The following is a 14,393-nucleotide window of genomic DNA, read 5'->3' on the forward strand; positions in this document are numbered from 1 at the left end:
TGTGATGAGAATAACAATGTGGCTCTGTTGCTCTCTACTTATTTTGCTAAACAATGAACACACTTCTCCAAAAAACAGTAGAACAGAAACATTTTCATTTCATACCGGGGAAAAAAACAACCTCAGATACACTCTTATGTCATCTGTCTAAATCTTGTTCGGACAGCTTGCATGGCTCACAATCTTGCTGTTATCACTACCTCCTCTGAATTAGAGTGAAAGTGGAAAGATAAATATAATACTGCAATTTACGGCTCGGTACCGAAGAAGATCACTCTGCTGTGACATGTCTCACACTTACAGCTTTAATACGATTATATGGTTATCTAAGGTTTGAGGAGACTGAACGGCCTATAATATATTAACATACTTTTAATTTTGTAGATAGTGTCAGGAGCTGAAAAACAACTCCAATTCACTGTGCCGATTTGGTTATTTCCCTTTCAATATTAGGTGCTTTCTCCCCTTGATCCCCACATCAGATTTGTGGGAGCTGCAGCATACTTGCCCTGCACAGGCAGAGAAACACAAACAGGAATCAAGTGCTGGGGTTACAATTCAGTGAAAAAAGCCCATAAGGGCTTTAAATATTACCATTACAAAAGACAACTTGCACAAACTCCTATTTTTAAACTTCTCAAAGGAGCTTTGAGATAATTTCAAGAAGCCCACTGCCTGTTAAGACATTTGACATCTTCAATGGAGAACAGTCTCTGGCTGCAGAAGTGCTTTTTCTTTCTTCCAAGCCTACATTTAAAGCACAGCAAAGACAAGGAGAAATGCAGAGCTTGGTGTTTCATTTAGCCTTTTTTTTCAACTGACCCAGCTACAAGACTGGCGCCTGCTACAGCTTCAGCTTCCTCTGAAACCAGTCATGCTTTTGCTTGTGTGGCTGACAGCTGAATTGGCAAAAGCTACCTTTGCAAAACCACTTTTGCCAGAACACCTTTTTGTGTTTGCATTAAAGAGGCAAAAATGTAGATAAAGCTTTTGCCAATAATATCTTGCTCTATTGGAACAGACATTACGAAGTGATAAAATAAACTACGATTTCTCCAGTGTTTTAGCTCTCCAGTGCAAGAGATGAATTTGCTCCTCACGAAGGAACTCAATGGCAGGTGAACAGGCGTGATGAGAAAAGCAGTAATGCCTGTTTCAGCTTCTCTATAAGCCACAGGATATGTAGAACTATAAAAAAGTGGGGGGAATGAGAGGTGGAAAAGACATTTCTACAAGGATTGAAAGCACTCCTGGGAAGAAGAGAGGCAATTAACACACATACAGAAAAACTCCTCAGTTAGGATGACTTTACTAACTTCTTTTTTTGTATTTGGTCACTAGAAGTATCTTTACAGGGGCCATTGAAAAAAGAAAAAAAAAGGAAAATATTAAAACCCACCTGTAGCTGTTCCTCCCACTTAGCACGCTTGCTGACCCCACAGGTCTTGCTGAAGTGAAAAGACAAATGCAAGAAAGAAAAGGTGATGGGGAGTGCACACACTTCATTACAAACCGGTACTTGACATTTCTTAGTTACAGTGACTTAGTGACTAATACGACTCTGTAATCCTTAACTAGCTTCAGAAACCCGTTCTGCAAGGTCAAGGTCAGGACAAGGTTAGTGCCTTAATAAAAGAGGGAATATAGCATCTCCAATGATTGCTTCTGGCTGTTTTTCTCCTTACCTATCAGAACACTACAGTGAGCATTTGCCTTCTTCAAGTGATGCAGAGATCTTTGCTTTACCTGCAGAGGGATCCTCACTGCCCACCACGGGGGACAGCTAGGGACCTGATGGTGCATCTGTGAGATGGATGTTTCCTGCTGAAGACCACAAATTTAGGGCTGTTTTCACAGGGAAGTTCAGTGAAGGCAGAAGAACCCTGATAACATGCAATTCCTTAGTACCTTAGATAACCTACTATTTATTTTAATGTTACCCACCTGAGGGAGGCTCTGCTAATGAATCTATTTTTGTAGTACCATAAAGGTTGAAGTTTAGAGCTAAGTTTAGAGCAGAGCCACATAAAAAAATGTCAAACCAGGAAACAACTTAATGAAAGCAGAGAGTAATCACAGCAAATTACAGTTAAATTTCTATGGGATTACATTTTCCATTCCCCAAACAAGCAGAGGAATTCATCTCACTTACTGTTGTTCCACTTTGCTGAGAATTCACTGTAAGGATATGCTATGTAAGTAACATAATGCAATACCATAAAAGCCTGTCTTAAAAGCTATACTATACGACAGTTTTCAAAATGGATTTCAGATTTCTTCCCACCGCAGTCCATGGAAAAATAGCAAGATATGCCACAAAATATCACTGAGAAAAAAATTAATGGTAATATTAGGAGGAATACAAGAAAGATGTTTTATTTTATGGCTACTAATAATGAAGTCCTTTTCTAAACTCCAACATTTACAAAAACCAGCAGTGGATGTGGAAAGGAAGTTCAGCTCAGGAGAATAAAGCTGGTATTCCTGATGTGCTTCCAAAAACCACTGCAGAATTTAATCTCACCCCACTGGCAAACCCTGGTTTTGCATGAGGAGCACCTAGGAAATATCCTGTGGTCAGCACCTCACCTAGCTGCCTTATACACATCCTCAGAAATGGTATAGATGCAGTTTGCATATACATTCCTCTTCCACCCTGCAGATTGTCTTTGTTTCACTTAGGCCTTACAGCCCATAGTCCATTAACAAAATATAAGCAATTTCACATTGCTTTTTACCATACGTAGTGATCTCTCTAATTGTCAAAAGGTCTCCAACATGAGAAGAAGCTGGGAACTTTTGACCTCACTCTACTACTATTGCACAGCTCTGGATGGTTAGTTTAGTGCAAAACACATGTTGACTTTTGGGTAACAATGTCCCTGCAAGTCTCTCAAGGCTAATTCTTGATGACAGCCGCTGTAAATACACTGGAACACGCACAGAGCTGCAGCCTGGCCCTCTTAAAGGCTACGCAAGTTTCACCAATAAATTCAGTGGGACCTTGAACTGGTCCACAACGAGTAGCATGAAATAAGACCTCAGTACATAAAGCAAAAAAATTTGGAGAAAGAAGCACGCGAATGTGATACTGTGTATTAACTGTGAGGAGAGGAAATTCATAAACCAGAAGCGTGACATGTCTGCTTAAAATGGCCTGTGAATATTTTACATATATGCTCTATATGATCTACTATAGAGCAGTTACCCTTTCAGAGGAAAGGATTTGCAACAGAGAAAGCCTCTTATAATCAGCTTTTCTTAAGTTTATAGAAAGGAATACAAAAGGGAAAACAAGATTAAAGCCCCCACAGTGGTACAGTTTACTGCTAAAATTTACTTACCCGTGCTTGGTGTTTTAACCCCAAATTATTCCTTAAAATTTTTACATTTTCTACAGCAATTAGCCACAGAGTTGTGCTGTCCTCCTCGCTCTGCAAGCTTGGACAGGAAAACACACAAAATCTGCCTGAAAGATTTTGCAATCTTTGCCTCATTACAAATGGTGTAGACTGCCCCACATTTTGCTAAAATTAATGGTGTTCCTTCTTAAAGGATACTAGATAGAAATATGGCATCTGCACCTGTGGCTTTCCTATTTTCATCGACAAATAGACCTAAAAATTACAGTCTTTGTTTTGAGAGCAATGGTAGTCAACTTTCCACATCTGTGATGGATGCACAGGTTGAAAGGGCACTGTATACATAGCGGCCTTTTTTCCCATGCATCCCAACTAGAGAGGCAGAAATGCTCTGAATCACCGCCCAGGCAAGATCTGGATTGGAGGTATTTCTAGGCACAGCCCTAACGCTGTTACTGTAACTAATCTACACTTATCAGTGGGTGTGATACCTAAAACAAATTCTGAGACTACTGACTTAAAACCAGATCATCTCATACTGATACCATCCCTATGCATTCATGGGTTGGCTTTCCACAAATCAATAGATCCCAAACTATTTCTGAACTAAACACAAGGTTTCCCTCGTGGCATAAAATATTTTGACACTCGAACTGTGTAAGACATGGGGTAAGAGTTGCAATTGCAGGCTTGGTCTTCTACATAGATCAGCTCAAATGCAGGGTGACAATTAAAGAACAATCTCCCAGATGCAGTAGGGTCACCACCTTGTGCTCCAGACCATGCCCAGCTCCTGCAGCCAGGCACAGCAGAGGGATGAACCATGGAGCAAGTAACTAGTAACTTCCCAGGCTGGGAGTAGAAAGGTCATATACATTAACAGGAGACGTAATAGCAGAGAAGCTCAAGGCTGGTGTCAGTTTTTGTGACTCATGTCCCATGCCTGAACTTGATAGATCATGAAATTTTTGATCTCCCAGGGAAAGTCTTTGCTAACTGGTGTATAGAAGTGAAGGCTCAGAGGACCTTCTAGTTTTCTGTTTGTTGTTTTTTTTTTAAAAAAAAAGCACAGAAATCGGCATATTAAGAAAAGAAAGGTCCTCATGGAAAGCTAAATCAAACCTCAGAACCTCATTTAGCATCTCTGCTTCCAGGCAAGGCTGAATTCAGGAAAAAAGAGCAAGGAAGAAAGAGAGAGCTTAGAAATGAGAATAAAAATGTTTTCATTACCTTTTCTGCAAGCCAGCCTAGATGCCTAATCTCTCGACTTCCAGCAATCCCTGTTTTACCCAGTTGGTCTCTGACCTCTGCAATCACCCTGGGGATGAGTTCATTGACACTGGAGTGGATAGCATTGAACCAGGCTTGGGCTGTGGCCGAATCCTTACTCCTGAGCACCACGGTGTGCTTGGCATCAGGTGAATGAACTTCAATAAGTCTAGAAAAACGGGGGGGAAAAACATTATGTTCACTCAGATACCATGAGGTGGTTAAATTGATTACCTCGCTTAGCGTTAGCAATGAGTTAAAAAGGAGGATACTAATATCAAGACCTAGCACTAAAAACTTACCTTTACAACACCTGAATAAGGCACGATCATCTTAACAGAAGCCGGGTCTGTACTAGCATTACTTTAAAGTCTTTGAGATAGGGATTTGCCAGCACTGATGCAATCCTCTTTGTAGCACGTTGTCAGGATTTTCAAGCATAATGCCAAGAGGAGCATTAACCCATTAACATTCACTGACACGGCAACCACCCAGAACGGCACAGGAGACGACTGCAGAGAAGCCAGGGATAAGCTGCTGCCTTCTTTAGCTGGATATCAATGCATGTTCAGAGTTTCTCAGTGGGCTTATTTTACGCATACAGAATTAAATTAAAACCATCCTCACCCCAAATAGAGGAGTTTTCTTAGGATTGCACCAATATCCTCAGTGCTCAATTTAGATCCTGCTAACAGCAGCAGCACAGAAGTGTTAACCATAACTGCATGATTGTTGCTGGTAGACATTTTTTACAGTTTTCCAAACTCTTGTGTAGAGAGATGTGGGTTTTTTTGCCAAAAAATCATGCTTATTAGACCATCCTTTGGGCTTTCATCCCACCACTGTGGCTTGAAAAACACAGATAAACACAGCTTTCAGGAAAATTAATCCTGTCCATCATGGTTATGGGACCTGTGCCAACACCTTTGCTAACAATCGTAACAACAAAAATTCTTCGAGAGACAGCTGCAGCTATTTCAGCTCCATTCTCAGTGAAGTTATTAGTTATTAGTGGGGCTTTGTGTGTTCTTTATAGCTTTGTGGGCTACTTTTACTTGAACATTTGTTAAATAACCCACTAAAGAACAGTCTGGTTTATCTTTATGTAGTGATTACAAAACCAAGCCCTGGTCATTGCCTGTCACCTCTGTCAACTCTGTACCACATTTGTGCTTTCTTATTGTACGTGTACAGTGACTGCTCCCGAATGTTACTCATACAAATACAACCTGGGATCTGAGCCTAAGCACGTACTTCTGTCCTGTGTATTGCTGCCCAATCTCTGGGACACAAAGACTCCTTTCTGTAGCAGAAAAGTAATTAGTTGAGTGGAATTTATTCAGGTTGTGGTTCAAGACAGTGCTGTAATGCAAATATTTGTTATGCAACTACAAAATCCCGCAATTTGGGGCTTAACTAACAATTAAGAGGTTTTAATTAATTGGTTAAACCAAAGCAGAATTCAGAACAGAGAGCTACTTGATCTATGGAGCTCTTTGGGGCTGGGAGAGTAAGGACTGCTGGGCTCGTGTTTGTCCATTTTGAGAAGAGGAGGTCCCCATGTAGATCCTGCTCTAAACATAGAAAAGGTCATAATTTTCCAAACTCAGCAGCTGAACTGTTCAGGGTCCTAAATCACTGTTAGAATAGCTTAAAAAGTGGGTTGATTTTTCAGAAAGCACCGAGCCAAAAAAATAATGCAGGTTTCCTCAGTAAAACTGCTGGAAACGGCACTGTCTGGAAATAAATGCTCTCATGTAGCTGCTCCAGGATGCACCGAGGATTCAACCTCAAGTATTGAAAGGAAAATTCCTTGTCAGATGATGCAGGTCTTGTGAATACGAAAAACTGTCTCCCCTACAGTTATGATTTAGCCATTTGTGTCTGATGATCATTAAGATAATGCACATTCATGTTCCCGCTGTATTCAGCATTGGCGTGGCCTCACCTTGAGTACTGTGTGCAGTTCTGAGCCCCACAGTTTAAGAAGGATGTGGAGGTCCTTGAATGAGTCCAGAGGAGGGCAACAAAGCTGGTAAAAGGGCTGAAAGGTCCTATGAGGAGCAGCTAAGGACTTTGTGTTAGTCTGCTTTGAAGAAAAGGAGGCTGAAGGGCGACCTCATTGCTCTCTACAGCTTCCTAAGGAGAGGAAGGAGAGAGAGAGAGAGAAGTGCTGAGCTCTCCTCCTTGGTATCCAGTGATGGGATGTATGGGAATGTCTCAAAGCTGTGCCATGTGGGTTAAGACTGGACATTAGGAAGCATTTCTGTACTGAGAAGGTGGTCAAACACTGGAACAGGCTTCCTAGAGAGGTGGTCAATACCCCAAGCATTTGGACGACACCCTTAACATGCTTTAACTCGGTCAGTCCTAAACGGTTTAGGAAGTGGGACTAGATGGTGTTTAAAGTCCCTTCCAACTGAAAAAGCCTGCTCTGTTCTAACTACTACAGCCTGATCTAGCTTTCTATCAGAAACACTGCTCTCCTACTGCCTTATGAACTTGAGTCTGAGCTTGTTCTTGTAGGCAGCTATCTATGGAAACAAAACTATACAGACTTGGATTTTCAAAATACATCGTGGTAATCAGTGAAACAGGCTGCCCAGGGAGGTGGTTAAGTCACCTTCCCTGGAGGTGTTTAAGGCACGGGTGGATGAGGCGCTGAGAGGCATGGTTTAGTGTTTGATAGGAATGGTTGGACTAGATGATCCGGTGGGTCTCTTCCAACCTGGTGATTCTGTGAAACCTTGCTTATTAACTACAGAGCACTTTTTGGCGAGAGTTCTCACAGCATTTTACAAATGAGGTCAGTGACAGCATCCCCATTTTACCACCAAAAAAGCAGAAAGGTGAATAACCCAGACAAGGCAGAGAACAAGCCAGGAGCAGCACTCAGGATTTTCTGCACTCTACTTCCCATTTTAATACTTCTTTAAAGACAGAAATTATTAGAACAACACAGCAATATTGTGCTGGTTTTGAAAGATGTTAGTGCACTACATGGATTGTATGAAACAAAGACTTTTACAAAGCCTGTGGTTTCTACAAGGGAACTCCCACCTCCAAAGTCACTGCATATCAAGCAGTAAACAAAGCTCTGAAAAAGGACTATAAAGACACAGAAGAATGTGCTGCTTTTTCAGTTGTATAGGAACAGCAGCAAACTTGTGTCATTTCCTTTTAAGTTAGAGTTGCAGCGGGCTTTGGTTTAAAAATATCTAGAACTTTCGAAAGAGCTTCCAAATGGCAACTCACTTCCCTCTAATTTGGAAAATACTTAAATTCTTACTGAAAGCAAGTGGATTAACATACAAACAAGTATTTTGCTACTGGAGCCTTCATCTAAGTGGTTTTCCCTTTGTGTTGGCTATTTAAGTATTTGTACAAGACTTCTGTCCTCTAAAATAATGAACATTTAGACAGCTCTTTACAATGCTGTTTAAGTGATGCTAAACTATGCACGCTCTAATATATACAATTCTACTGTGATATCAATATATATATTCTAGTATATATACGCATATGCACGTACTGAGCCATACTTGTAAAATACTCTTAGAATATCATCCCTCAGTGATTTGTAATGGGGCTATTTTGGGGACTGCTTGTCAGTCATCAAAGTCTGATGGTGATGTACTAACAACAGCAGTAAGTCTACTTCGTTCCCTGATCTGAGTAACAGGAAGATTGGACAAAACATGCTGCACTCCTCAAAAGTGAGTTCAAAGATGCTACTTTGACAGCCCCAAACTGAATCCTTTTATATACTGCACTGGTTTAGCTTAAGGGATACATCTGCAAGCTGCTAGGTAGGTTACCTTTTTAATTCATACCTTAAGGATAAAAGTCTAAATCTGCAACCGCATGAAATCTGCTACTGGCTATTTCATATAAAATGTGGGCACTAAACTTTCTTTAATAAAATGGGCTTTCAGATTTCTGTTGAAAATCCAAGAATTTCATCTACGCAGTCAATTGGGATGAAGATAATAACAGAAACTTATAACCTTCCCAGAAACTCATGGGCTCTGACTGCAATCAGATGTGGAAGGTGCTGTGTCTCTATAAACTCTTCCCTTTTCTGACTTTCAGCCTATGCTGCTTTGATTCACCAGTCCATTTGGATGATGCTTTTTGCATAACAGCTGACTGATGGCATTTCCATATTTTTTGAAAAGCAAAAAAAAATACCAATGACCTTAGTAAACTCCAACACTAAAGCACTTAAACGTTTCCAGCAGTCCGGTCATTGTAGCTTTTATTTGTTCCTTGGCTAAACTGACCACTGCTTACTGACTTCTGTTTATCTGCAGTTCAGTGATAAAGTTCCCTTAATTCCCCAATGAATTGAAATATTTAGGGCAATGCCACAGCTGTGTTTATTCTCACACTCCACCACAGTTATGTAAATACTGCATATGGAGCTGCTTCTGATAAAGCCCATACCAACCCAAAGGAATTATATGTTAGCTCTAGGTGGCTGCCAAGATGCGCGGCATCTCTCCAGCTTGGCAACGCATATGAATGATATCACATTTTCTCAGAGATCATTTGGCAAACCTTATAATAAAAGAGTAATTTTCTCTCTCCTTCTCAGAGTGTCACTGAGCTGAAAAGTGTTTCCAGCATCTCCTTCTCCACACGCAGAACATGTGGGTGATGCAAAACCATGCGTATCTAAATGGCGTAACCTTGCATGTAAGAGGCCAAAACTCCCTTCCTTGCCGCATCATCCAGAGCTTTTACTTTATAGAGGATCAGAAGAAGCTGAAAGCAAATGTTTGATAGACCACATTTGATAAGGTCTCCTTTTGTAGGAGTGTTTGTTATCTAAGAAATACATTTTATCAAATCTCTTGAAAGCACTTCTCCCACCAGCACAGGACCAGATCAGGCACTGATTTACACTTTGTGTCTTTTCCTGGGACAGACTATGTATTCAGTGACTGATTAAAGCGTGGAATTAATCCCTTGAATTTAATGATAAGCTGAAGCCAGATTTATTCAAGTTCATCACACTACTTTGATTTTGCACTGGCATAACCAGGAACAAAATACTCTGCCACTGACACTGCAAACTTAAAAAGGGGGTGAGGGCCAAACTGCTCACTCCATCTCTTTCATTGTCATCTGCATACAAAACCGTGGGAAGTATTTTGCTGGTTTCTGAGTGTGCAAATATGGGAGGCTTTCCAGCATAAGGAGGAATTTAGAGGAACACAATTGGAGATGATATTTAGACAGTTAAAGTTTTATTACAAAAAAGAATAAAAAAAGTGCTAAGGATCTTTTTCAATTCTACAAGCAGTATCAGGAGATGAGCCCGGAATAAAATACATTAAAATTAAGCAATGGAAACTTTCAGTTTAGTCTGCAACGAAAATATTCCATAGAGAGATTGTTAGGCTTGCAAAAATTCCCCAGCATACATGGAAGAATCATCTTCATTTGATGCACCTAAATGGAGGTGAAAGCAATTTTACCAAGCAAGTGCTACTTGGTAATCAAGTGGAATTTTTCAATGTGAAAGTCTGTCTGTTCCCTTGCTGTCACAAATGCATCTGTTGTATTAACACTCACTTGCTGACTTTCAACTTACAGTGGTAAAAACAATGTAGATACTCATTTCTTGCGAGTTGGACTACGCTAATGTCCAAACAGAGGGTGCATATATCAGTAATGAGCTGTCACAGTTGATTTCATTTCTATTTGCCACCAGCTGGGCTTTAACAGAAGGGATATCAGCAGAGTTGCGCCACATGCAACTAAGGAAAGGATTTGGTTCTGCAATGGACTTGCTCACATCGCTGTGTGCTGGTGTTGACTGATCTGCAGAGTACATAACATGCTGCCTTCTCTACCCAGAACAACAAAAAAAATTCATTTAATTTTAAATGTTTTTCTTTCTTGAATTTTTCTTTTATAGTCCAAATGCAACAATACTGAATATTGGAAATGCAGGAATACAAAGTCCAGCCTTCTTCACAGTAGATTCAACACCAAACAACGGCAAAAGTGCTGTTTGAAGAAGCAGTGAGGTCAGTTACTTGGGAAAAAAAAAAAGTAATTATTTCTGAGGCACAGCAGGAATTTGACTTAGCCTTTAAAAGAAGCTGCCTGAAACTTCAAGATCAGAAGATGTTGTGATTGGTGTGGTCAATACATTGATCACAGCTTCCTAGAGTAAAGCAGGAGGGAAAGTGTATTAATGTTAGGGGGGAAAATAATGTTTTGTCCACAAAATCTGCACCTCTAGAAATGCCAGCACCTATTTCAAAGCACCTTCTGCAGCTGGAGATGCACTAGGCTAAGCAAAAAGCACCTGACTGTAGCAGGTAATAGTGGCAAATGACCTCTTCAGATTGAGATGAGGCTGGAGTCTTGTGCTGCTGCACAAATAAGATGTCATGGACTTGGAGAAGCATTAGATGTTATCTGTCATCGTTGGTGGTAGGCAGTACTGTAGTAGGACCCAAGGGAAAGAGATGGACACGATCCATGAGCATGGATGAAAACTAATAGGAAAAGGAGATAAATAAACAAGACTGCTGACTGAACAGCTGTCTTGTAAATGAACTGTCATGGGAGAAAGTCTCACTGGAAGGAACAAACACCAGGTCCACCTCACCTAGCAGTATCTGTCTGAACATCTCATTATTTTATATGCCCATTTTTTTGTTTACACAATCAAAAAGTCCCAGGAATCACCAACTAGTTCCCAAGTGAAGCAAAACAGAAGCCAAACTACTCAACAACCACAACGACAAACCCACAACTTCCCTCCGGATCAATTATTGGCCTCTTCAAGCTGGGAAGAGAGCATCACCTGGGAGCGATCCTCACAGAGATGCTGATGACCTCTTTGGGTACAGCGGGTATGGATCACCTCCTGATACCTTCACTACCGGCAGTAAACTCATCTTCCCATTTAATAGACTCAGAGATCAATGTAAAAGCTGTATGTAAATGATGAGAAAAAATAACTTCAGCGTTACTCTCCCTGACTCCTACCACAGGAAAAAGAGAATTTCCACCTGGAGAAACACATGTGAAAAGTGGAAGTGGCAACAGGGTATCAAAACAACAGTGTCAGCAGATACAACTTAAGCCCAGGCTCAGCACCTACCAAGACTGAGCTGGGGCACCTCTGCTGGCAGCCCATCACCTGAGGCTCCCGCTGCAGCTGTAATTTGCTGCAATACAAATGACTACAGAAGATGTAGGAGAGAGCAGCTTTGAATAGACCAGAAAATCCTGCTTGTTGATTAACAGCAGGTCAGGCCAGATCAGAGCTGTAAGACTGAAATCCAATTTGCAGAGCTGCTGATAAGGGAAGGGAAAGCCCAGCACTGAGCTGAGGACAACAGCCAGGCAGGAAAAGGGTCTTGAGGTTGCCACTGGCTACAAGCAAGGAGCATAGCAGGAAACTGAACCCTTAGATATCAATGTCCTTTGTCTGGCTGATCTCAGGGGTGTTAAAATTCTCTCCAATGTTATTCAGAAGCTCCTTGCATGTCAGCATTTACATATCTTTACATACAGACACACACAAACCATGATTAACTGTTTGTTGTCTTCTGTCCTGCCCTGCAACATTAAAAACGCTCTTCCCTTCCCTTTAATCTGTGACAAATTTCCTGGAGCAGCTGTCTTCCTCCATCTCAGCAGAGCTTTGAATCTTCTTTTTTTGCAAAACTGTTCACTAAGTAAAGTCTGCTTGCAGTTTTCACTCTCTTGGTTTATTGCTTCATTCTGTTGGTTGGCTCCTTTATCACCTTTTCTTAATTTGTTCTCCTCCCATCCCTCCATGCATTTCTCAAGGCAAGTTTCTTCTTCTTGTCCCCCCTCCCCTGATTAATTTCCAGGTACTTTTCTCTTATTTCTCTTGCTCAGTTCAATCCTCCATAGTTGAAGCTGTTTGGAAAAATGAAAATTCTTGACTTTTTCAAAACTCCCCTAACAGGCAGTGGCTGAAAAAAAACCCTACAAAATACAACACAAAACCCTGCCAGCACATCTGCATTTTCTCCATTAATTCATTATTTAATTATTTTCTCATAAACAAAATATTTTGGTTAGAAGTTTGCTAAAAATCTAATTGAAAGTGTTCTGCCAGACCCGGTTAGTGACACCTCCATACCACATACATCCTTCCTCGCCACCTACTCACCATGACACATTTTATTCCTGTCAGATGATATCTGACCCCCTTCACACACACATATATGAAGTTTTACTTACAGTCACAACTGCATGTGTGTGCAGACACTTTTTAAGTGAAATGTGCAGTAGCTTTCCCCATTCCTATCTGATTTGTGCTGGAGATGAGAGGGACACCAGGAGCTTGACACCAGGGGAAAAAGCCCCACAGTATTACATTAGGAGAAAAGATCCAACTTCTTTTTCAAGAAAACGAGACACGACTAATCCCAGATTCATCATGACCTGCACAGATTGAAGGTCAGTCAATATATACCATAACTATCCAGTTCTACACTGGTAACTCAAACAGTCCCCCGGAAAACTCAGTGATTTCCACTGTGTACCCAAATCCATGGACATTCCCCCAGCAATTCACCTCTCAGACTCTTGCCCAGAGACTACAGCAGGTGTTTAGGACATTGGAAAGCTATCTTAGCGTGAATCAACACAAATTAAATCTGATGTAAATAAAACAAAGGAACTTCCGAAGTTCAATCTAGTTTGTTCAAGTGGTTTTGTAAATGAATAGGCTGTTCTACAGAAAATGGCCTTTGGGTTGTTTGGGGAGGTCTTTTTTCTTCCAAACAGCTTAGCTGGTGATTTGACTCAAAAGAAACTGAAACTCCTCCCTGCAGGAGGGATAGTCCTAAGGATGTGTCTGATCTCAGTGGCCTCCCAAGAATACAGAAAAACTGAAGTAAAGACTAAAGTTCATATGACCAAGGACAAAACTGATGACACTTGGCTGGTGAGGAGCTTCACAAATGATGGAAAATAATTGTTCCTAATAATGAAAAAAACCAACCTCAAAATAAAAAATAATATCCTTTCTGCCTAGAAACATTAGAGCTCCAGCTCCTACAGGGTTGGAAAACTGCCTCTTAGCCAGACTGATAACTGTAGCTTCCAAAATGCACTAACAATGGTAGGGATGCCCAACAAGCAGATGATGTACATTATAGTGCACTATCAGACAGCCCAGCCTGAACCAATTATTAATTCTAGCAGTTAATGATTTGCGCTAAAGTTCTATTATAAGAGAAGAAATGCAAACTTCCTACCTCTCCTACAATCAGGGTATTGAAGGGGATGTTGTAAATGCCTTATTAGCTAGACCACCTAACATCTCTCAGCTCGAAAAGATAGAACAGAAGATAAATCTCAAGTGCTGCTTAATTTTCATCCCTTCCAGTAAAGAGTAGACTTTGGGGGCAGATTAGCAGTTACCATACTATAAACAAACAAGAACATGACAAGAATCATTACACAAAAGGAGCATTTGGACCCATAACAGTAAAATAATTGGGAGCTAAGGTTTAAAAACCACATTTGCCTTGATCTTAAATTCACTACACTTGGTGGGCAGGGATGTAAAGGGCTTCACAGTGGTAGATCATCCTTCTATAATAGGCAATGCATACTGCAATAGCCTAGCACAACAGGGTGGTTTAAGGGTGAGGGGAGAGTCAACAGAGCTTCACACCGATTATCATAATTTTTGTTCTTTCCTAGATTTGAATTACATCCTTTCAAGTTGCTTTACTTTAATGTTCAATTGTT

At 40.7% G+C, this 14,393-nt stretch overlaps 1 protein-coding gene across 1 annotated transcript in view; it reads right to left on the reverse strand.

Moving 5' to 3' along the window:
- The window catches only part of SNTB1 (syntrophin beta 1), a 142,959-nt gene that overhangs the window by 63,506 nt on the left and 65,060 nt on the right, over positions 1-14,393 (reverse strand). Inside the window, exon 3 of the mRNA XM_069854592.1 lies at positions 4,593-4,800. Coding sequence (XP_069710693.1) covers positions 4,593-4,800 — 208 coding nt within the window. The remainder of the gene's footprint in view (positions 1-4,592; positions 4,801-14,393) is intronic.

This window comes from Phaenicophaeus curvirostris, chromosome 3 (assembly GCF_032191515.1).
Source record: "Phaenicophaeus curvirostris isolate KB17595 chromosome 3, BPBGC_Pcur_1.0, whole genome shotgun sequence".
In the NCBI taxonomy this organism is placed as follows: Eukaryota; Metazoa; Chordata; class Aves; order Cuculiformes; family Cuculidae; genus Phaenicophaeus; species Phaenicophaeus curvirostris.